Source organism: Oryx dammah, unplaced genomic scaffold (genome assembly GCF_014754425.2).
Source record: "Oryx dammah isolate SB20612 unplaced genomic scaffold, SCBI_Odam_1.1 HiC_scaffold_11164, whole genome shotgun sequence".
NCBI lineage: Eukaryota > Metazoa > Chordata > Mammalia > Artiodactyla > Bovidae > Oryx > Oryx dammah.
In genome coordinates, this window is record NW_024080557.1 from 2246505 (window position 1) to 2271090 (window position 24586).

The window sequence follows — 24586 nt, forward strand, 5'->3', positions numbered from 1 at the left end:
TATTTTTGATAGCAATGGTAATTTATCAGGGCTCGGTAATTCTTTGGGTTCTTACTGTAATACAAATGGAAGCAATGATATTTTGAGATAAGGGACTTTAGTACAAATAATTCGAGTAAAAGCAACTGGCTTATATATTCAAAAATGAAGGGAACAAAGTGATTCATACTTTTATAAACTAAATATACAGCATTCTTATAAATTATTTTGTGTTCTACAAAACATTCCAAATGGATATCAGAAGCCATCATCAATAGAGTTAGAGTCATGTGACATGGATAACAACTGAAAGATTAAGGCAATATAGATTGATTTTTCTCAGTATAGATTGGACCTAAACTAAATGAATGAATTCAATTGACTATAATCCAATTCAAGCCTCCAAATATTTATTGAGTGCCTTCTCTGTTTAGAAAGTACTTATTAAGGCATGGAGATCCCATGCTGGGTAATTTAAGATTTTTGACATTTTCCTTTTTACAGAATAAGAGTCATTAGTCAAAGAAATATATTTCTTTTTTTTTTTTGCACTTCTGAAAAAATAAATTCACAGTTTTCCATGAAGTCTGAGCTATTAAAAATAAAGAATACAAGTAAATATGAAATGAGACCTTATACATACACTATCTATTTTAGTTTGTAGAAAGAAAAAAAGTACTGCTTCAGGTATATTAAATGTAATTCCTAACTATAATGTCATAGCACCTAAGGAATTCCTGTACATATATGCCAAGTAGCTTCAGTCATGTCCAACTCTTTGTAACCCCATGGACCAAAGCTGGTTCCTCTCTCCATGGGATTCTCCAGGAAAGAATACTGGAGTGGGTTGCCATTTCCTTCTCCAGGAGTTCTTCCTGGCCCGGGGATCGAACCCATGTCTCTTACATCCTCTGCATTGACAGGTGGTGTCTTTACCACTAGTGCCACCGTAGGAGCCGCATATATATACTTACATACATAGTTTTATTTCTTCATTCTAGCAGCAAACTATAACTTAATAAAGGATTCTGGTAACATAAGGTCTGGACTTTGTGAATGGTTACTCTTAGCTTTCTCTGTTTCTGTTGCCTTTCTTTCATCTTGCACCATTTAAAATAAATTGCTCTATATTCGGAAATACTCCAGAAAAGAAACATTAAACCCTGGAAATAATTCAAAATTTATCTGAATCTTTGGATTGCTTTTCCCCTAAAAGTTGAAGAAATTCTGTTTGGTAGATGAAAAGAGCAAGGGTTTGAGTTGGGCATGCCTGGTTTGAATGCAATTTTATCCACTTGCTAGCTACTTTCCTTTCTAAGTTGCTTCCTCAGATCTAAAAAGGAGCTAAATCTATCACTCAAGGTTGAGGTGCTTGCATGAGAGACAGTCACGGTTCATAAGTGTGGACAATAAAAATGTTTCTTTTTCTGTCCTAAAGATGAGAAAAGAAATGGAGAATCAGAAGTAATAACTTATCTGTTTTATCTGTGTTTTTACATGTGCTTAGAGAAATAAAGAGCTATTATAAGAATAGAAATAATGATATAGGAGGAAGAATTCATAAATTGTGAATTACTGTTTGTTGTTTAGCCTCTACATAGTATCTAACTCTTTTGTGACCCTATGGACTGTAATCTGACAGGTTCTTCTGTCCACGGATTTCCCAGGCAAGAATACTGGAGTGGATCGCCATTTCCTTCTCCAGTGGATCTTCCAGACTCAGGGAACAAACCTGTGTCTCCTGCATTGGCAGGCGGATTCTTTACCACTGAGACATCAGGGAAGCTTAAATTGTGAGATTTGTTCTTAAATGTGTGCTGAAATGTATAATTCATAAAAATACGTATCAGGTCAGTTCAGTTCAGTCACTCAGTCATATCTGACTCTTTGCAACCCCATGAACCAAGGTACACCAGGCCTCCCTATCCATCACCAATTCCTGGAGTCCACCCAAACCTATGTCCATTGGGTCAGTGATGCCATACAACCTTCTCATCCTCTGTCATCCCCTTCTCCTCCTGCCCTCAATCTTTCCCAGTATCAGAGTCTTTTCCAATGAGTCAGCTCTTCGCATGAGGTGGCCAAAGTGTTGGAGTTTCAGCTTCAACATCAGTCTTTCCAAAGAACACCCAGGATTGATCTCCTTAAGGATGAGCTTGTTAAATCTCCTTGCCGTCCAAAGGACTCTCAAGAGTCTTCTCCAACACCACAGTTCAAAAGCATCAATTCTTTGGCACTCAGCTTTCTTTATAGTCCAACTCTCACATCTGTACACGACCACTGGAAAAACCATAGCCTTGACTAGACAGATCTTTGTTGGCAAAATAATGTCTCTGGTTTTTAATATGCTGTCTAGGTTGGTCATAACTTTCCTTTCAAAGAGTAAGCATCTTTTAATTTCATGGCTGCAATCACCATCTGCAGAGATTTTGGAGCCCCGTCAAAATAAAGACAGCCACGGTTTCCACTGTTTCCCCCTCTATTTGCCATGAAGTGATGGGACCAGATGCCATGATCTTAGTTTTCTGAATGTCAAGCTTTAAGCAAAGTTTTCCACTCTCCTCTTTCACTTTCATCAAGAGGCTCTTTAGTTCTTCTTCATGTTCTGCCGTAACAGTGGTACCATCTGCATATATGAAGTTATTGATATTTCTCCCGGCAATCTTGATTCCAGCTTGTGCTTCTTCCAGCCCAGCTTTTCTCATGATGTATTCTGTGTATAAGTTAAATAAGCAGGGTGAAAATATACAGCCTTGACATACTCCCTTCCCTATTTGGAACCAGTCTGTTGTTCCATGTCCAGTTCTAACTGTTGCTTCTTGACCTGCATACAGGTTTCTCAAGAGGCAGGTCAGGTGGTCTGGTATTCCCATCTCTTTCAGAATTTTCCACAGTTTATTGTGATCCACACAGTCAAAGGCTTTGGCATAGTCAATAAAGCAGAAATAGATGTTTTTCTGGAACTCTCTTGCTTTTTCAATGATAAAGCAGATGTTGGCAATTTGATCTCTGGTTCCTCTGCCTTTTTTAAAACCAGCTTGAACATCTGGAAGTTCACGGTTCACATATTGCTGAAGCCTGGCTTGGAGAATTTTGAGCATTACTTTACTAGTGTGTGAGATGAGTGCAATTGTGTGGTAGTCTGAGCATTCTTTGTCATTGCCTTTCTTTGGGATTGGAATGAAAACTGACCTTTTCCAGTCCTGTGGCCACTGCTGAGTTTTCCAAATTTGCTGACATATTGAGTGCAGCACTTTCACAGCATCATCTTTCAGGTTTTGAAATAGTTCAAGTGGAATTCCATCACCTCCACTAGCTTTGTTGTAATGATTCTTCCTAAGGCCCACTTGACTTCACATTCCAGGATGTCTGGCTCTAGGTGAGTGATTACAGTATTGTGATTATCTGGGTTGTGAAGACTTTTTTAATACAGTTCTTCTATGTATTCTTGCCACCTCTTCTTAATATCTTCTGCTTCTGTTAGTTCCCTACCATTTCTGTCCTTTACTGTTCCCATCTTTGCATGAAATATTCCCTTGGTATCTCTAATTTTCTTGAAGAGCTCTCTAGTCTTTCCCATTCTGTTGTTTTCCTCTATTTCTTTGCACTGATGGCTGAGGAAGGCTCTCTTATCTCTCCTTGCTATTTTTTGGAACTCTGCCTTCAAATGGATATATCTTTCCTTTTCTCCTTTGCTTTTCACTTCTCTTTTCACAGCTATTTGTAAGACCTCCTCAGACAGCCATTTTGCTGTTTTGCATTTCTTTTTCTTGAGGATGGTCTTGATTCCTGTCTCCTGTACAATGTCATGAACCTCTGCCCATAGTTCATCAGGCACTCTGTCTGTCAGATCTAGTCTCTTAAATCTATTTCTCACTTCCACTGTAGAGTTATAAGGCATTTGATGTATATACTTCATATTTTGTTTTTGTTTATTCAGTATCAACATGATTTTACTGACTGCATTTGGGTTTAAAAAGCACTGAAATGTGGTAATAGCTGTTTCTTTTATCAAAACAGCCTTCTCAGAACTTGTTACGTAGGCAAAGATAACTAGTTGGAAACTCTGTGCCAGTCTAATTATATCAGTTTTCATGAAGTCTAGCTGTACATCTTACAGGTGGCTTCTCTGAGATTCTCTTTTGTATAAACAAGCCAGATTGAGAGCTTCACCACTGCATTTTAAGCAAAGTCTATGTTACAGGGCCGTATCATTATACAGTATTCAGTTCAGTTCAGTCTCTCAGTTGTGTCTGACTCTTTGCGACCCCATGGACTGCAGCATGCCAGGTCTCCATGTCCATCACCAACTCCCAGAGTTTACTCAAACTCACGTCCATTGAGTCAGTGATGCCATTCAACCACCTCACATTCTGTGGTCCCCTTCTCCTCCAGCCTTTAATCTTTCTTAGCATCAGGGTCTTTTCAGATGAGTTAGTTCTGTGTATCAGGTGGCCAAAGTATTGGAGTTTCAGCTTCAGCATCAGTCCTTCCAATGAATATTCAGGACTGATCTCCTTTACGATGGACTGTTTGGATCTCCTTGCAGTCCAAGGGACGACTCTCAAGAGTCTTCTCCAACACCACAGTTCAAAAGCATCAATTCTTCAGCACTCAGCTTTCTTTATAGTCCAACTCTCACATCCATACATGACTATGGAAAAAACCATAGCTTTGACTAGACAGACCTTTTTTGGCAAAGTAATATCACTGCTTTTTACTATACTGTCTAGGTTGGTCATAACTTTTCTTCCAAGGATCAAGCGTCTTTTAATTTCTGGCTACAGTCACCATCTGCAGTGATTTTGGGCGTCCCCCCCCCAAAAAAAGTCTGTCACTCTTTCCACTGTTTCCCCATCTGGTTGCCATAAATTGATGAGACATTATATAGTATGTGAATTGCCAATAACTGCTTGAAAGAAACAGACTGGAACTTAAGAAGGAAAAACCAAATGAATGGAAAGGCACTGCAGATTTGTATGTTTGTGAAATATAGTTTTGAGAAATATAAAGGGACCACACTTTTCTTTGTTAAGTTAAAGAAAGGGAAGCTCTTAGATGTGGGTTTTGGAAGGTGGATGGAACCAAGTCAGCATATCCTGCAAATTATCTTCCATGTATTAGCTTGGAATTTCAATACATGAAGCTAAATGGAGAGTGTATTGTGGAGAGTGTTGGAAATTTACTGTGGTGTACATAGGAATCCTTCCTTTAATTGCACCAATTTGAGTAAAGCAATTGATATTACCCAAAGCCTTTTCATCTCAAGCTGTTTTTTTTTTTTTTACTGGATTGTTATTTATTTTTTAAATTTAAATTTATTTATTTTAATTGAAGGCTAATTCCTTTACAATATTGTATTGGTTTTTGCCATACATTAACATGAATCCACCATGGGTGTACACATGTTCCCCATCCTGAACCCCCCTCCCACCTCCCTCCCCATTCCATCTCTCTGGGTCATCCCAGTGCACCAGCCCCGAGAATCCTGTATCATGCATCAAACCTGGACAGGCGATTTGTTTCACATATTTTATACATGTTTCAATGCCATTCTCCCAAATCATCTCACCCTCGCCCTCTCCTACAGAGTCCAAAAGACTGTTCTATACAGCTGTGTCTCTTTTGCTGTCTCACACAGAAAGATGCTAACGATAATCATCTCAAGCTTTTAAATTTACTTTTTTTTTTGCTAAAGTAATCAGAGTGTAATGAATTTACATAGACAATAGACATGTTTAGTTTTGGTCTTATATTAATTGTTGATATTTTAAAAAATAGAAATAAAAATTAATATTTGCTGTATTAATAAATATTAAATCTGATTTCTTACACATTAAATCATTCTCACAAAGAAGTGAGAATGTGAAAAGGGAAAGGAAGATGGCAATTGTGAAGTAGGATGTTGATACAAATATTAATATTAAAATAATATGAATCATTAAAGAATTCAACATGAGGGGAATGAGAAAAATATAAAATGCAAGATAAATTTGGTGAATGTCTTAACCTTGTAAAGATACATCATTCTACTTAACTCCTATGTAGCAAAATTGTCTGCCAGCATTTCATCAAATGACTGCATTTCAGTATAACCATTCAGTGATCTTTCTATTGCTCTTTAAATCACAGAGCAAAAAACAAAGCAAAAAAAAAACACCATAATCTACTTACTGAAACACTGTTTTCCCAACACACATGTCTCCATGAAGATGCAAAAATAAGAAATAAAAAACTATGACAGAATCTGTTATAGTGATACTTATTTATTTTACCTTTTGCATGTGTTGACCTTGATAAGTTAGTTCAAGGCTTATTTCATGTCAAACACTAAATGAAGGGACAGAGATGCAAATTGAAATTTAAAAGTAGTAGGAAGCTTGTGAGGAGTTCTGAAGCAGGAACAATGGAAAAAAGAATGACTAAGAAGCACTATTTTCTGATCACAAACTATTTTATAAATGTACAGACACTGTTACAAGAATTCATGTAGAATCTTAATTAATATTGGAAAAAGTAGTTAATGTAAGTTCACTGAACAGATGGGAGTCAATAAACATTTTAACTGAAAATTGCAAGGGAAAATTAGATTACAAAATGATACGTAATGGACAGCTTCAAACAATACCTGTAGGATTTTAATACTTACCTGTGATAGGATAAAGACAATGTATAGAATGTGTAAATAAAAGTTCTTTCACCTTCATCAAGAGGCAAACAAACGTGCTACATTGATATTTCATGATAAAAGAATCATAGAAGAATTAAACAATTTCACAGTTTTCTTTGGTATTATGTTCACATAAATCCTCCTTCACTATGAAGACTGTCTACTTCTAGGGTAGTGACTAGATTTTCCTCTTTATAAATTGTCTAAGGCAAGGGTATGACAAACACAGGCCTTCCATAAATGATTGATGGCTGAAGGATAAGTCTCAGAACTGATATATAAGTTACTGGTTCTTTCTGTGGAAATAAAATCTACTGACCACTGTATCTTTTACAACTCCTAACTTAAACTGTGTTAATATAATAATATTTGATACAAAATAATACTGTTTTAATGAAAGGTATAATAAACCAAACGACTTAACAACAACAACAAAAAGATAGAAACACCTAAATATTTATATGAAAAGGCAAAAGGTGTCCAACATCTTCCAATTTCTTTTGAGGCCTTTGAGAATTTTGCTTTTGAAAGAATGACATAATTAATCTTTCTAAGATGGGCAGATTGCAATAAACTATGCAATGACAGGTGAAAAGTAGTGAGCTTCAAAATATTGAAAAATGACTGATTCCTAAGGGCTTAACACATTGGTAATATTTAAAAATTCAGTTCAAAATGTCATTTATGATTTTCATCCATTAATATATTAATGAACACTGCCAGACTAACACAGATATTAAAGACTTCCTAGCACTTTGCCATAAAATTGATTTTAAGAGTTTCTATTTGACCTCCTTTAAAAACATTTAAAAGATAAAAGGGCACTCAAGTACTAGTAGAATTCATAAATGAAAGTTTTTTTTAGGCCATGAAAAGAGTACTGAACATTCATATAGGCAAAAATGGGCCTGTCAACATTTCTATTGCAAACTTCATTTAAGAGGTCTTATCATCTTCATCATCTTATAAACTATTAAGCTAGAAGTTGGCATACAAATTAGAAGATGCAAATTTGTTTACAAAATCATTTGAATCAGTTAGTTATTTTGATTTAGACATCAGCCAAAAAACATTAAGTCAGGGTTTCTCTATATGTGTGAACACTGAGTAAATATTTTGTCTAGTCTACATGGTTTAGTTAGAGCACACAGCTAATAAATTCAAGGTACTGTGTTAGCTCCAAGAGATTCAGTTGTGTTTATTATTCCTGTTCTCCTAAATTTGATTTATTATCTCACAAATGCAGCTTTTAGCAACACAGAGCTCATTATTAGAACATACAGATAGATCAGCATAATTTCATTACCAACATTTGGGGGAAATTATAAATTACACCTTCAATAACAGATTCAGAGAAATCATTCATTCCTTTATAATCCTCAGTGCGCATGCATGCTCAGTCATGTCTAACTCTTTGTGATCCTATGACTTGTAGCCCACCAGGCTTCTCTGTTCATGAAATTTTCCAGGGAAGAATACTGGAGTGGCTTGCCATTTCCTGCTCCAGAAGATCTTCCCAACCCAGGGACTGAACCGATGCCTCCAGCATCTTCTGCATTGGCAGACCCATTCTTTACCACTGACCCACCTGGGAAGTCCATCTGTGTATAAAAATATAGTTTAAACATCAAAAACAAAGCCATTACTAAAAATTACAATTCAGTTCAGTGCAGTCACTCAGTTGAGTTCGACTCTTTGTGACCCCATGAATCCCAGAACACAAGGCCTCGCTGTCCATCACCAACTCTTGGAGTTCACCCAAACCCGTATCCATTGACTCAGTGATGCCATCCAACCATCTCATCCTCTGTCATCTGCTTCTCCTCCTGCCCTCAATCTTTCCCAGCATCAGTGTCTTTTCAACTGAGTCAGCTCTTCGCATGAGGTGGCCAAAATATTGGAGTTTCAGCTTCAACATCAGTCTTTCCAAAGAACACCTAGGACTGATTGCCTTAAGGATGGACTGGTTGGATCTCCTTGCAGTCCAAGGGACTCTCAAGAGTCTTCTCCAACACCACAGTTCAAAAGCATCAATTCTTCGGCACTCAGCTTTCTTTATAGTCCAACTCTCACATCCATACATGACTACTGGAAAAACCATAGCCTTGACTAGACAGATCTTTGTTGGCAAAGTAATGTCTCTGCTTTTTAATATGCTGTCTAGGGTGCTCATAACTTTCCTTCCAAGGAGTAAGCATCTTTTAATTTCACGGCTACAATCACCATCTGCAGTGATTTTAGAGCCCCCCAAAATAAAGACAGCCACTGTTTCCACTGTTTCCCCATCTATTTGCCATGAAGTGATGGGACCAGATACCATGATCTTAGTTTTCTGAATGTTGAGTTTTAAGCAAACTTTTTCACTCTCCTCTTTCACTTTCATCAAGAGGCTCTTTAGTTCTTCACTTTCTGCCATAAGGGTGGTGCCATCTGCATATCTGAGGTTATTGATATTTCTCCCAGCAATCGTGATTCCAGCTTGTGCTTCCTCCAGCCCAGCTTTTCTCATGATGTACTTTCATAGAAGTTAAATAGGCAGGATGACAATATTCAGCCTTGACATACTCCTTTTCCTATTTGGAACCAGTCTGTTGTTCCATGTCCAGTTCTATCTGTTGCTTCCTGACCTGCATACAGGTTTCTCAAGAGGCAGGTCAGGTGGTCTGGTACTCCCATCTCTTTCAGAATTTTCCAGTTTATTGTGTTCCACACAGTCACAGACTTTGGCATAGTCAATAAAGCAGAGATAGATGTCTTTCTGGAACTTACTTGCTTTTTCAATGATCCAGTAAATGTTGGCAATTTGATCTCTGGTTCATCTGCCTTTTCTAAAACCAGCTTGAACATCTGGTTCACGTATTGCTGAAGCCTGGCTTGGAGAATTTGGAGCATTACTTTACTAGCTATGTGAGATGAGTACAATTGTGCGGTAGTCTGAGCATTCTTTGGCATTGCGTTTCTTTGAGACTGGAATGCAAACTGACCTTTTCCAGTCCTGTGGCCACTCCTGAGTTTCCCAAATTTACTGGCATATTGAGTGCAGCACTTTCACAGCATCATCTTTCAGGATTTGAAATAGCTCAATTTGTATTCCATCACCTCCACTAGCTTTGTTTGTAATGATGCTTCCTAAGGCCCACTTGACTTCACATTCCAGGATGCCTGGCTCTAGGTGAGTGATCACACCATCGTGATTATCTGGGTCATAAAGATCTTTTTTATACAGTTTTTCTGTGTATTCTTGCCAACTCTTAATATCTTTTGCTTCTTTTAGGTCCCTACATTTTTGTCCTTTATAGTGTCCATCTTTGCATGAAATATTCCCTTGGTATCTCTAATTTTGTTGAAGTGATCTCTAGTCTTTCCAATTCTATTGTTTTCCTCTATTTCTTTGCACTGATAGCTGAAGAAGGCTTTCTTATCTATCCTTTCTATTCTTTGGAACTCTTCATTCAAATGGGTATATCTTTCCTTTTCTCCTTTGCTTTCCTCTTCCCTTCTTTTCTCAGCTATTTGTAAGGCCTCCTCAGACAGGCATTTTGCTTTTTCGCATTTCTCTTTTTTGAGGATGGTCTTGATTCCTGTCTCCTGTACAATGTCATGAACCTCTATCTACAGTTCATCAGGCACTCTATCTATCAGATCTAGTCCCTTAAATCTATTTCTCACTTCCACTGTGAAGTTAAAGTCTTTTAACAGCATCTTTTTATGCTTTAATATAGTAACAATGAAGTAGACTCATTTTAACTTCTCTATATTAAAACACTCATAATAAAATATAACTTAAAATTTTATTTTTTTACTGACTCAATTGATGTACCCAGGTACCAAAGGATAAAGAATCTACTTGCAATTCAAGAAACACAGGAGACCCAGGTTCGATCCAGGGGTCAGGAAGACAACCTGGAGAAGAAAATGGCAACCCACTCCAGTATTCTTGCCTGAAAAATCCTATGGACAGTGGAACCTGGCAGGCTACAGCCCAAAGGGTCACAAAGAGTCAGACATGATGAGTGACTAAGCATGTAAGCATTCAAAATGAAATTTAAAAACATTTTCCTTCATATTTCTTTCTGATCAGATAACCCTCAGAGTGTGAAAAAAAAAAAGTTATTCGCCATAGAAAACTAAAATAGATATTTTAGAAATTAGAATAATATCAATAAAACAATTTTCATTGTTTAAAACTGTTAAAACTGGTTAAAACTGTTAATTTTATTAAGTAGTTGTGAACATATAAGCAAATGGCTAATGGGATGTGAACAAGCTCAAGAAAAAGGCATTTTAATTATCAGTCTTTTTTTTTCCCTTCACCAAGCTCATGAAAACAAAAATGTCAATTCAGTTTGTGACTTAAACTTTCAATAGACTAAAGTGAGTTATTACAGTAGGATCATTCTTAAAGTGGAGATCCTTGGTTGACTATTCATCAATTTTAATAATTTAATAAAATTCTGGAATATATAATTGCGGAAATAGACTTGGAGACCAATTGTATGTGTAACAATCAGGTAAAATGTGTAACAATTCAGGTAAAAGACCTGAATTTTGGCAACCATGGAGAAATTTATACCTAGCTGTTCTAAGATGCAAAACTATTTAAAATAACAATGTCCCAAATAAATTGTCCAATGTAATAAATATATTCTATGGGTAATCATGTGAGGGCATTGCTAGGCTATCTGAACTTTGACACTGAAAATATAGGTTTAAATGACATCTCTAAGAATACACTCACAAATTTTTAATATTTCAAGTAGAAAAAGACAAGTATATATTTATATTGAGATAGTCTAAAGTTCAGAAAGGACTTAAGTACAATAGTACTTCTGTTGCATATAAAAGTATATTTTATCACCTTCAAAGGAAAATGTAATGCTAATTTTGAGCGCTTAAGTATAATTTAATGCATGTATATATTTTTCTTTTTTAGACAGATGTAATATCAATGCCACCATTTAATTTATAGTTAATCCTTAGACGGCATGTTAAGATTCTCATTTACCAGTATTATTACACTCATGTATCTGTGTCACCTTACACAATTACTTCAGGAAATATTATTTTGAGCCTGGTCAGGATTTGGTCATAGGCACAGTGGTCTCTCCTCTCAAGTATCTTTATTTCATAAACAAAGATATGTGTTCGATCCCTAGGTCAGGAAGATCCCCTGAAGAAGGACATGGCAACCCACTCCAGTATTCTTGTCTGAGGAATCCTATGGACAAAGGTGCCAAGCAGCTTAAAATCCATGAGGTCACAAAGAGTTGGACATGACTGAAGTGACTTAGCATACATATAAAGGAAGCTCATAAGGCAGTACCCAATAAAAAGAAGAGCTACCCTGGTAGCTCAGCTGGTAAAGAATCCGCCTGTAATGTGGGAGTCCTGAGTTCAGTCCCTGGGTTAAGAAGATTCCCTGGAGAAGGGCATGGCAGCCCAGTCCAGTATTCTTGCCTGGGGAAATCCCCATGGACAGAGGAGCCTGGTGGGCTGGAGTCCACTGAGTTGCAAAGAGTCCTAAATGACTGATCGACAAAGCACAGCAATAAAAAGAACAGAGAACTGAAGGACTATTTTGCATTCTATTGTGTGGCAAATCTCTTCATTTCTCAGAACAGTCTGCTCATTAGGTGAAGATGTACACCTACATGTGCACTTTTAACTAGGATATAATTATGGTAGGAAGTAGAGCAAGGGAATGAAGCTTGGGTAGGAATGTTCTTTTAAAAAGCACCTTCCCATACCCCCACATATAAATCTAATGCACATTCTCTGACTATTAGACAGACACTAGACAAGTTAGTTATAAGAGTTTTCCCATCCTTAAATTCTGTAGAACTAAATGGAAGATTAAGGTACCAAATTTATTTGCCAAGGCTTATGATACTAGTGAAGTGAAGTGAAGTCACTCAGTCATGTCTGACTCTTGCGACTCCATGGACTGTAGCCTACCAGGCTTCTCCATCCATGGGATTTTCCAGGCAAGAATACTGGAGTGGGTTGCCATGTCCTTCTACTGGTAAATAATATTATGCCCACATATTTTATATGTGAAGTCCATAAATTCATTTACATTCATAAATGTTAAAATTTTACTCAGGAGCACTGGGTTAAAATCTAAGTAATATATGTTTTGATTTTTTTTTCTTGTCCTTAATGCACTAAACAGCTTTTTGTCTTATAGTGACATATTTAACTTATGCATTGTTCCTTTGTTTCACTTACTGTGTATGATGTATGGCAAAACCAATACAGTATTGTAAAGTAAAATAAAAAAAAACCTGAAGAATAGCTTTCACAACCATTACAGAATAATCGAGTATTACAGAATAATTAAGAGAGTAAAGTTAGGCAAGTTAAGTAAAGATGTTGAAAATTACAAGACTGAGAAGTTGCTTATTACATACAATGTGATATATATATATATAAATATATACACACATGGATATTAACATTAAGCTATCTTTTAAGTTAAATTGTCAAGATTTCAGTTTTTCTCATAAAAATGAAGAGACTTAATTAGCAACTTGGTCATTTATAGTTTTATTGTTTAATTAGTCTATGAACTTATGAATCTATTATCCAACCACTAGCTAAATAACAATCCTGGAAAGTCATTGCACCTCTCTGGCCCCAGGAAATGTGGATAATTTATAAATGGAGATAATAATCTATATGTAGGAGATAACAGCTATCTCACAAGATGCTTTGTTAGAATTCTAAGCAGGAAAAAGAGAGAGAACCACTGTCTGAGATGTAGTTAACACACTCTATTTAAAGGGCTTAGCATAGAGCTTCTTGTGGCTCAAATTTTATACAGTAAATGCACATGCCTATTTTGATACCATTTCTCCTGACATAATAACATCTTATATCCTCTCTATATATGAAGTGTGTTTCCTAGGTGGCTTAGTGGTAGAGAATCTGCTTGCCAATGCATGAGACAAAAGACATGGGTTCAATCTCTGGGTTGGCAAGATCCCTTGGAGTTGGAAATGGCAACCTGCTCCAGTATTCTTGCCTGGAGAATTCTCTGGTGGGCTACAGTCCATGGGGTCGCAAAGAGTCAGATATGACTGAGCACACATTCTTTCACATACGTGAAGCACCTCTGAGCATTCTGGAATCTTGTATAATCTGATGGACTTGTATAAACTAAGCATAGCTGTTGTTTTTCAGTTGTTTAAAAGTTAACAAATTCACTTCTGAGAGTCTATTTCCATTTATAAATTTCCTTTCAAAATGGTATGCAACTGCATTTCTTAAACTGTCATAGTTTAAAAAAAAGAAGAATGCTTACCATTACTTTATGGAATAAAAAAAATTCCTTAAATTTGCTAACATAGAACAAAGGAAATAAGAACTTTATAATCTTGAACATTACAAACTCAGCTTTTCAGAGAATCACTCATTACTTTTTATGTAATTCAATCACTTTCTGAACTTGTAAGCACTTCAAATTTAGCAACATTCATTATTTTGGAAATTTTGCTCCCATGCTTTGAAGAGACTTTAGAGAAATATCACATATTACTAAAATTGAAGATAGCCCTTCAGATAATTGATTGTTTTTACAATTTTAATTTATAAAATATACTATGTATAGTATATTTATACACTATAAATTTATAAAATATACTATTTATATATTTATAAAATATACTATTACTTCTGTGGTAGAATTTTACATGATACCATCATCTTATTTAGATCATGGGAGAGAAATGTGCAAATGTAAATGCAGATGAGAGAGAATGCATACATCTTATGTTAATATGATGTAAATATATAAAACCATGAATAAAATAAATTAGGAACAGATTTTCTAGATTTAAAAGCCTTTACATAAGAAATTATGTCTAGATTATGGGAAGAAATAAATAAGAAGTGGATTTTTAAGTACTATCCCTCTAAGTTCTTTGAAAAAGTGAAAGTGTTAGTCACTCAGTTGTGTCTGACAATTTGTGATCCCATGGACTGTAGGTTCCTCTGTTTATGGAATTTTCCAGGCAAGAATAATGGAGTGGGTTGCCATTCCCTTCTCCAGGGGTCTTTCTGACCCAGGAATCTAAGTTCTTTATAAGACTGAAAAACAGTCCTCTGATTTTGTTTTTATAACCATGTAATGTCAAAAATAAACTTGAATATATGATGATTTCATTTGGTGTACATATTATAATAGTTTTAAAAAATATTTTCATTCCAAAATTGTTTATTTTTGTCTTTTACAAAATGAGCAGTTAGCATAAAAAATACCATAAAAACATATAGTTACTAGTATTCTTCTATGGTACTAATTGGCATATGGTTCTCAAATATTATATTTGTGATTGTCTTCAATGGTGCCATTTGAGAAAATTCTGTAGTAAAATTGATAAGGTACAGTAGAAATAGAGTTGAACATGAACTTGAAAGCTCAATGATCTAGTCTCAATTCTGGAGTTATTTATATTTTTAACCTAGTGAAAAATGCACTTATCCTTTCTAAACATGTGCATTTATTGTATAAAATATAAGCAGTGAACTAGCTGGTATGTAAGAACTCTTCCAGCCCTGTAAGTACCGTGGATTTGTAACAAGATGAATTAACAAATTCATGTAAGTACATTAGTCCAACAATATTAAAATAAATCAGTATTGGAATACAACAAATGAAATTAGCCTAGGAGTAGGAGTAACATATTTAAGCTATGATTCTGCCCCTGATTCATAGAGCCAGCACCTGGATTAACTGTGTAAAGGTGATAAGCAGAAATTTCAGAGTGTTTTTCAATGTATAATAGCCTGGGAACTTATCCAAAGTGAAATAATAGCTAGAGAGATGATGCTATATTTTTTATTTACCGTGGTGGACAAGTTAGGGCTGGTAATGTTAGGGATGAAGTGTGTGAGATTCACTGGCTTTGTGCATGGAAGTATATTTTAATAACAGTGATGATAGCTCCTAGTGTCAGGCACTATATATGTTGCATGCATAATCGTTCTACTGAAATTCTAATTTCCTTTTTAATAGATAATGAAAATGAATTTTAGGAAAACTGAGTTGCTAGTACAAAGATAGTTGCTGGCAGGTTTTTTTTTTTTTTCCTGCTTCAGGTCTTGATGGCTCCAGAGTACTTGCTTTAGTGTTTCTCAAACTTTACAGCACATCAGAATTTCCTGGATGACTTGTTATAAACACCTATGCGGGTGTCCAACTGCTGGGGCATCTGTTTCAATAGGCCTGGGCTGAGAGTCTGAGGATTCATATTTCTAACAAGTTTCCAAAGGATGCTACTTGTTGAGGAACATTTTGAAATCACTGCTGTGCAATCTTTTTTGAGCAAATGGAAAATTTTGTCATATCTAATGACACATGATTATCATTGATATTCTTGTTTTCCAGTTACAAGGTACATGATGCATATGATAATCCTATAAATTTTGACTTTTTAGAGGTTTCAAATTGGCTTTTGGGTGACAGATTGTGATTATATAAAGAAGTATTAATCCTTAAGAATCTTTAGTTAGCACCAAGCTATAGTTTAGCAAAGGTGTGATAGCACGAATGCATTTTATAGTAGTAAGATTAGAGGCTTGAAAGAAAGAAAGATGATAACTAGCATTGAGACCATGAATACTGGAAGGTATTCAACAAATTGATTTTTCTCAGTGTCATTCCTATAAAAGTGATATTCCTGATGAGAATGAGGGCCTCCCAAGGGGTCTAATTCCGAGAAAATCTTGTAGACTTGGAGACTGATCTCCCTGGAAAGTACCATGAATCACCCCACCTGCTCACTTTGAAAGAGAAAAGATAAATGGATAATGACTTTATCTGTTCTACCAGATCTCATCCGAAATCCAAATTAAAACTGCCACTTTATGTATAAACTACACACCACTTTGTATTATGAGTAAGGGCTATGGGAAAAGGAGACAGAAAAAGAAGCTATGTTTTAATGTATATAGAGTGAAAATAAATTGACCTTATTGGCAACTCAGGCATTTTTTGCTAATCTTTTGGTTTGCAGTCATTTTGCTTCTAATCTCTCCAACATTGAAAATTGGAATTCAAAGTACAAGATGGCATATTTTCTCAAATAGTCATGTTACTTGAAGTAACAGTTTCCTTACCAGACATGTTGCTTGAGGCTTCAAAGTTATTTTCCAAGCTGGACAAAACACTGAAAGTATTTAATATCCTGAAGCCTTTTCTGGAGACTGTGATATTAAGCAGAAGAAAGTTAAACTTTCAGGACATCAAGGAGAAGTATGTTTGGAGATGTAGGAAACACAGTTTAGCTGCTTTCATTTAGTGTTTGAGACTAGACAGGTATTTTGGCATTAGAGGTTATTTCTATATGTGTGCAAGGGCATCATTAATTGCTACCTTTCTTACTTTTTGTTTTATCAGATGTCACTTATGCCAGAGCTTCGCACTTTTAAAATCCTATATTGATGCCACTTGCTACTGCTTTATTTCAATATTTTACTGTTTCTGCAGACAGTAAATTGTGTGTTCAGGGAAAAGATGTGTACCCCATATCTATTCAGCTATCCCATAAATAGCAACACTAATTAATATCATGAACAGTAATAACTACTGAAACGAAACCTATGCTCCTGGAGTATATAATCTATTGAGTAAATTCTATCCCTTTTCTCCTTGAACGATCTTAAAGGAGCTGCCATCAGGTTTTCCACAGCCTGAAACCTGCTCCTTAATCATTTCTGCTCACACACTCATTCTTCTACATGGGCTTAGAGCAGCCCCCATGTCCTCCCCAACCCCCTCAGTACCAAAAGATTCTGGAAATATGGGGCTGCAAAATGACACTTTAGAAGGATTTCAACTGGTAACTAACTGTCCAGGGAAAGTTCAGCTCAGAATTCTGGGAGGCTACTGAAGCCTTTTGAGGAAGGTAAATTGGATTGGCTTAGCAACTCGGTGGTGCAAAGCCTCCCCAAAGGCGCCCTGTTCAAGGAGAAGGGAAATCGCCGGGCTGCCTGAATTTATCTTTCTTTCTTTGGTTGTTCTGCTTCGTATTATTCTGCACTGCGCTGAAATCTCCGTTCCTGCCCCGCTTTCAGCCCTCATCTGGCGTCTCCTGCGGGGCGGCGAGAGGACCCCAGGACAACCGGGACGACCCTGTGCTGTTTCATTTCTTCTGCGCTTTCCCCTGGGATCCAACAGAACCTTGTGGAGTTCCGTCCTGGGACTGCCTCCTGCTTGCTTTCCCCCAGCGTCAGAGCAGGGAAGGGGTTGAAGGGGATAGAAGAGGGGAGTCAACCCCCGTGACTCCTTCTCCGGTGAGTTTTTTGAACTCCCGAAGAGCTTGTTAGAGAAGTTGTTTTGGTGAGAGCAGCGCTGGAGTCGGCTTGGGAAAACGGAGCTTTCTCTGTGCCTCCACCGGGACTCCTGACAGCAGTGGTCGGAGCACCACCGACCAGCTAGGGTCCGGGAACAGAAACACACATTGTGTAACCCGCCACCCTGTCCGTCTCGGACACACACCCACACCTACCCTGGAGGCCTCCAGAAGGCTCCTCGCCATGATCCATGTGGACTCCCCCTCCCAGCAACACACACACACACACACCCCGTCACAATCGCTAAAGGCCAAGTCAGACATTCAATTCAGCCTCAGTGGTCTATGAATATTTCGGGGAATCTGGTCTTCTAGAAGCAATAAAGTATTTCCAGAGAAACAGTTGGAGGGGAGGGCTACCTGACCAGACTGCAGCAAGCAGGACAAGGACCCCGACCCAAACAAGAAGGTTGTCTCTCAGCAGCTGACTCAGTCTTGTTAGATTCAGGGGAAGGGTTTTGATGGTGGCGGTGGCAGTGGGTGGCTTTTTGTTGGGTGCAGTTATTGGTTTGTAAAGACATTAACCCAACAGAACCATCTTTGTAAAGCTCTCTCGAGACCCGAGACGCGACAGAAATTTTGTTAAGGATACTGACAGGTCAGACTATCGCCCTGAGGTCGGGAAAGGAAGAGTTATCAGACCCGGAGCACAAGCCTGGGGCTGACACCTCCAGCGAGGCCACCCTGGGGTGGGCACAAGGTGCTACTGAGCGCTGCTGGTAGCTCTCCTCCTGTGTGGACACCGCGACCCTTGCCAGCACCAATTAACTGCGGGACAAGCTCGGCTCTTCCCAAGAGCTCTGTGGCGGGAGTAATATCTCCTTGGAGTCCCAGAGCACGCAGAAACGCAGATCCTTCTGGAAGTCCGGGGGTCCAGCAAGGAGTCTTGAAAGCAGGCTCTAGTACAGGGTGGGGGTGTAGCATGCTAGCTCCCACCTGCTGTCCTCGGAGGTCAGTGCTTTCTGTACCTTCTCCCCTCCACTCCCCGCACGATTGATTTGCGTGTTCCCCCGGGATCTCCCGAGGAGTGTGAGGAAGCACCCGGCCAGTGTTTGTTTACGTGGGCGGGACGTTTAAGCACGACTTGAAGATTCACATATTCTATCTGATTGAGACCTAAAACAGGCAGGCTGCAGCTGCAGGCTGCATTTCAGAAATCTCTGCTGCGTGTGTGTGTGTTTCAGCATGCATCAGTCTAAGCAGCCCCCACCCTGCCCCACCCCCCAATTTGGTGCCTTCCATGGCGTTTTATTTCAGATGACAACAGTGGGGATAAAACGCCCAGAGAGGGTTGCCTCTCTTTCCAATACCACTGGAGCGATTCAGGCCTACCACGGAAGCCCACTTTGTCTTCTACTCTGAGGCGATTTCTCCCACTGAGCCTCTTTGTCATTGCTGTTGCAGGCGTAGGTGAGATAGTAAAAGATGAAAAGTGTGGACAAAAGGTGGAATTCTCAAGGCCTGAGCTGTTTACCTGGAAAAGCACGCGCCACAGACTTCCTTAGCCCTAGCCCCAGATTAGAACCTGCAGAGCCCTTAGAAAGACTGCCCATTCCGAGCTTTCCCGTGGGCCTGGGAGACCGGAAGAAAAACACTGTGGAAGACAAAAGCGGTCGTAGACACTAGGGGGAAAGAACATTCAAGCTATTGCTGCGATCTCGGTTTTAGGAAAAGCCTTGAGACGTAGGTGGAATTAAAATAAAATAAGGAGAAGGGGAAGAAGAAGAAGCAATCGTAAAAACTGGCACCACTGGCAACCGGGAGTAAATCTAAAGAATATATCCTCTGTAAGTTTGTGTCTCAGAATCTGAGGACGGCGTTCCAAGTTGTAAAATATAGGAAATGCCTTTCAAGTGGCAGATAAGTGACAATGAAGAACCTTATTATCATTAAAAAAAAAATTAATGGTCCGTTGAAAATTGATTTTGGACAAGATCAAAGCAGAGTGTGAAACACCCCTTCTTCCCGATGTCCCCAAAACTGGAATGTATTCAGTGGACCGATTGTCTCAATCCAAAGTACAGGAGCTGTGAGTAGAGGAGAGGGGGTGGGGAGGTGGTGTTTCTCATTTCCAGTTCCATTTAAAGCAAACTGACGCGCCTTTCGTTTCTTCGGCGCGGCTTATCTGGGAAATATGGTAGGTCCGGGCAGCCGGGCTGTAATCGCAGGCTGCTGGGCTCTGGGTTTGTCAGCCTGGCATGCTCGACCAGCTTCGGAGACTCCCTCTTCCATCTGCCCCTCCAGTGTGTTTTGACTCAACAGGTATCGCGTGAAAACTCGTATTTAACCCCCCGGTCATCTAGCAGGAGCCACCTCAACATTTTTTCCTGCCAGGAGCTGTCGCCGGCTCCTAGCAGCCAAACCCTAACCGCCGACTCCCAGTGGCAGGCGAGCTAAGCATAAATGCGAGGCTCGTCACACGTCGAGCCGGCGACGAGAACCCCTTGTAAGCAACCCAAGACGCGTTTTGTGCTCTGCGCTGTGTAGCTGCGCCGGTAGAGAACAAGCGTTTTGGCTCAAAGCTGCGCTGATGCTTGTGAGGGTCGGCGAAGGGGGGTGTCAAGCTTTAAGGAGCAGGTTAAGATACAAGGCAGTTGCTGCCACAGAGACCTGAGACGACTTCTTGGCATTTAGGAATGTCAATTAAAATTCGAGACATGTCGCCCATCATTGGTCCCTAATAGAGGGAGAGGTAACCCTTCCAGCTCCCTCCACCCAAAACATGAATTATCATTTCCACTGAATGCAAATGGACTGCTTTCTGTGGGGGGACAGCCAGCTGCAAGCTGGACAATAAACTGTTTCATAGAGACGCGGCCTGATTGCGGTTCAGAGAGACACTCCTTTACAAAGGAAGAAGCGTCCAGTTTGTGAGGACCGAGGTGGCGCGCCCGGGCCAACAGCCCCCCTCCCCCTCCGCCCACCCCCGACTTGAAACTAGCTCACTGAAAACGACATCCGTCGCGTCTATGCGAGCTGCCATGAGTACGGGGAGGTGGTTGTTCAAAAATGATAGCATGAGTCATAAACACAGCCTGAGTTTTTTTTTTTTTTTTTTTTTTTGCAGCAATTAATGGGCAGCAGGGCGCAGGAGAAGTTGTAGAACAGAGCTGGGAATCTATTTTCTCCCAGAGGACAGCTCTCCTTCCAATGATCCTGACTGTCCCTTGCCTTCCTGCTTAGGATTGAATTTTACATCCCACCCACCTCCTCCCCTTGTCTGTGCATGTGACACTCACTCTACCTGTCTGAACGCCGAGACTTGCTGGGGATTTTCTTTTTGGTCGTCAGCTAATGACTTTCCTCCTACCTTCATTCATCCCCAAAGGTACCTGGTTACACTTTCTGGCGTCTCAGACCGTTCAAAAGCCCCATTTTAAGCCAAACCTCTACCACAGGACCTAGGAAAGAGCCTCTATCATTTATCAATGCAAAAGAGACCACGTAGAAATAATTCACATATGCATGCACACATTCGTGTTGGTTGGGGGTGGCGGGGTGGGGGGATTCTTGAAAGACCCCTGTGCCCTAATGCATTTAAAAGCAGCACCTTCCTAACATGTCGGTAACTTTCCTACCTGAAAGGGTTAAAAAGCATTTCCAGGAGCGTCTTTAATATAAATATTCCAACCAAAGCATCAAACCCCAGTGATTTGACTAGAAATCAAGGTAACCCTCATCACCAAGAAAAGTCTTGCTGAGGAATTCTGCCTGGTATCCACTAGTTAGAGGCTATACGAACCAACTCACGTATTCGTTTGAGCATACTGCAAGAATATTTATTGAGCACAAGCTCAATCACTGCATTGAACGCCAAATCTGGCAAGCAAAATGCATTTCCTATCTGAGGGAGAAAAAGAGCTGTGAATCAACTCCTTCTTCAGTATTATCGTGATGATTTTATCCGTGCAAATTGCAAAGTAAGCTACCCGTCTCTGGCGACAAGTCAGCTCACCTCCATCCAAAGCAGAGGGGACCCCCGAAAGCAAGCCTACCTTTCACACAAGACACCGTCAATAAAAAGACGAGGTTCCGGAACGTAAATCCACTTTTAATCCCCATTTTCTTCATCAGGATGAAGTCTAGGCGGCCACATTTAGCGCATTTTCTCGTGCCAGGCTCCCGGGGTTTGGACTCCTTCGATCGGCTTTCCCCTTTGCGGATCCCTTTCATATTATTCGCGAGCTCCTAATTCCTGCTCCTCAGCCCGGCGCAGTGGAGTTGTTGCTGTTGTTGGTGCGCGGTCACAGCTCGAAGTGAATGGTGTTTCTGGGATACCACAGCAACCTTGAAGAGGACTCAACCATCTCTCTCCAACGGGGGCACAAAGTCTCTGCTACTCTGGATTCTGCCTTTTCTTGTGCGTTTTTTTCCCCTCCACTAAAACCTACCTCAATTCTATCTCGTTATAGCAACCACCAGAAACCACTAGTGAGCCTCTTAAAGCCCAGCTCCTCTCTTTGACAAACTCCCCACAATATTTGAAATTAAGAGGTTTGATTTTTTTTCCCCCCGAATAGATCAATTCTGCCTCTAAAAGCAGCCCAAGAAATATTATGTTAGTGAGTTCTCTATTCCAGCCTGTGACTATAGAAACGTGTTACAGGAATATTTTAATCGGAGAATCTGTATTGCTTTTAGAGAAAATGTGATGATAATGAACCGAGTTCCATCGATGGCCGCGTCTTTATAATGGGACATGTGTTACTACTGTAGTTGCAGTATATTTCAGGCAGGCGTCTCACATTAATCATCCTGTGATTTAATTGAAAAAGGGAGATCACAGAGAATTTATTTGCACACAGGCATTTACATATTCAAGTGCTTAGATGTAAACCCATAACCGGGTTTTTTTTGATTCACGAAGTAAAAGAATTTAATCCGTGACCAGGGCGGAGGTGAGGTGGGGAGGGAGTCAGTCATCTTCCGAAAGAGTTCGCCTTTTTATATTCCCTAAACGGGTTTTAGCTGTTGTGTGCTGCAGTTAAACTACTTTACCGTGGTAGTTATCTGGAACAGATACCCATTTGTCTTAATTCTGAATCGGTCCCGCATATGTAAATAGGAAGGTTCTTTCAAAACGGAAAACGTATGTATCTATACGTTTCGACCTGGCAGCGCCAACTCACCAGTCAAGGGTTAACATCATACAGGGAAAGAGTTCTTGCGCCATCTACTGGCTATTACTAAGCCTCCCGCTTCTCTTTTACATCTAAATGGTACCCTATTTCCCTCATCCGAAGATGTAGGGGAGCTTCGCCGGAGACCAGCGTATTTTGCTTTTGTATGTCAATTTTCGAATATTTTTTGGTTGGTCCTGGCCCAGATCTTATAACCCACAAGTTCCTTAGACTAGGCGCGTATTGGAAATCTGTCCTTTTCGGAAATCTGATAACATCTCGGGAGGGGGAGGGCTGCAGCACTGGTTCTGGAAGAAATAATTGCAAAGGCTTCTGTCTCCATTTGCGTGCCAGAAACTATCAGAGGAATTATATAGTATCTATCTTAGGGCTTAGTGAAGAGGACCGCCCATGTGAGTTTGCAGCTCTCCCCATTGCCCACAAATGATGGCTTCTGTCCGGTGTACCACACGAAGAGTACTCTGGCCAGCTTTTTTCCCTGGGCTCATGTGGAGCTGCCTGCTGGAAAGAGCAAGACTCTTGCATTTGGAAGGAGTTTTCCTCCGGGAAGTGGGCACACTGAGAGCGTCTCTAGGCGTGCGTAGTGTGTGGGTTCAATCTGCAGGCATAGGAAGCATTCTGAACTCTCCGGGTACGTGGTATTTTGATGGGTCTGTGATTCTCCCACGCAGTGAGTGTGTGTGTGTGTGTGTGTGTGTGTGTGTGTGTGTGTGTACATGGGCGCTATAGTGAGGGGTAAGAGTGGGTGTTTTGGGAAATGATGGAGAGTATGATTTTCTATGTGTGGGTGTTTTCCCAAGTGTGTGTGCAGTATACATGCGTGTGCATGTGTGCATGTTCGACAGAGAGAGAAGGAGAGAGAGGGAAAAGAGAAAAATTTCTCTTCTGGATAGGGAATAAAGAGGCAAAAGCCGTAAATGCAAAACTGACCTTATTAATTCGGAGAGCTACATTAAGGGCGATGTGGCAGGATACTTTTCATTCCCCCACTGCTTTATTGTCTGTGTATGCAGATTCCAAGGGAGTGGGCAACAAGGTTGGGACTAGCTGGAGACCGGGAGGATCAACACTGAAAACGTCATTAGTCTGCTCAGCCACCTCGGTGGCAGCTCTGGCAGTGATTTCAGTTAAGTTGTCAGGGTGTGTTGCTACTGCTGTTGCCTTTTCTGGACGGAACAAGGAGTCAGATGCAAACAGGTCCTTGGATTGAGGACACTCGACAAAATCCTTATCAAGGGTGCAGAGGTTAGTCACCTCAACTGATTTCACTTTTTGTTAAAAGAAAAAAAAAATCTTAGCTGTTTGTAATCTATAAACACATGGGTATATATCTAGACAGGAGGACTTTACACACAAAAACTTTATTTCTTAAAAGTCAGGAATACTTTTAACAGTAATTATTGTGCAAAACTAAACTTTCACTATGGGACCATCATGACTAC

General features: G+C 39.6%; 1 protein-coding gene across 3 annotated transcripts in view; it reads right to left on the bottom strand.

The window, feature by feature from the left end:
* Positions 1-22466, bottom strand: part of LOC120860724 (CUB and sushi domain-containing protein 3) — a 1429922-nt gene extending 1407456 nt beyond the window's left edge. For all 3 annotated transcript variants that reach the window (XM_040236474.1, XM_040236473.1, XM_040236472.1), the window contains exon 1: positions 21999-22466. In XM_040236474.1, coding sequence (XP_040092408.1) covers positions 21999-22176 — 178 coding nt within the window. In that variant the 5' untranslated portion in view covers positions 22177-22466. The remainder of the gene's footprint in view (positions 1-21998) is intronic.
* Between the last annotated feature and the right edge of the window lie 2120 nt (positions 22467-24586).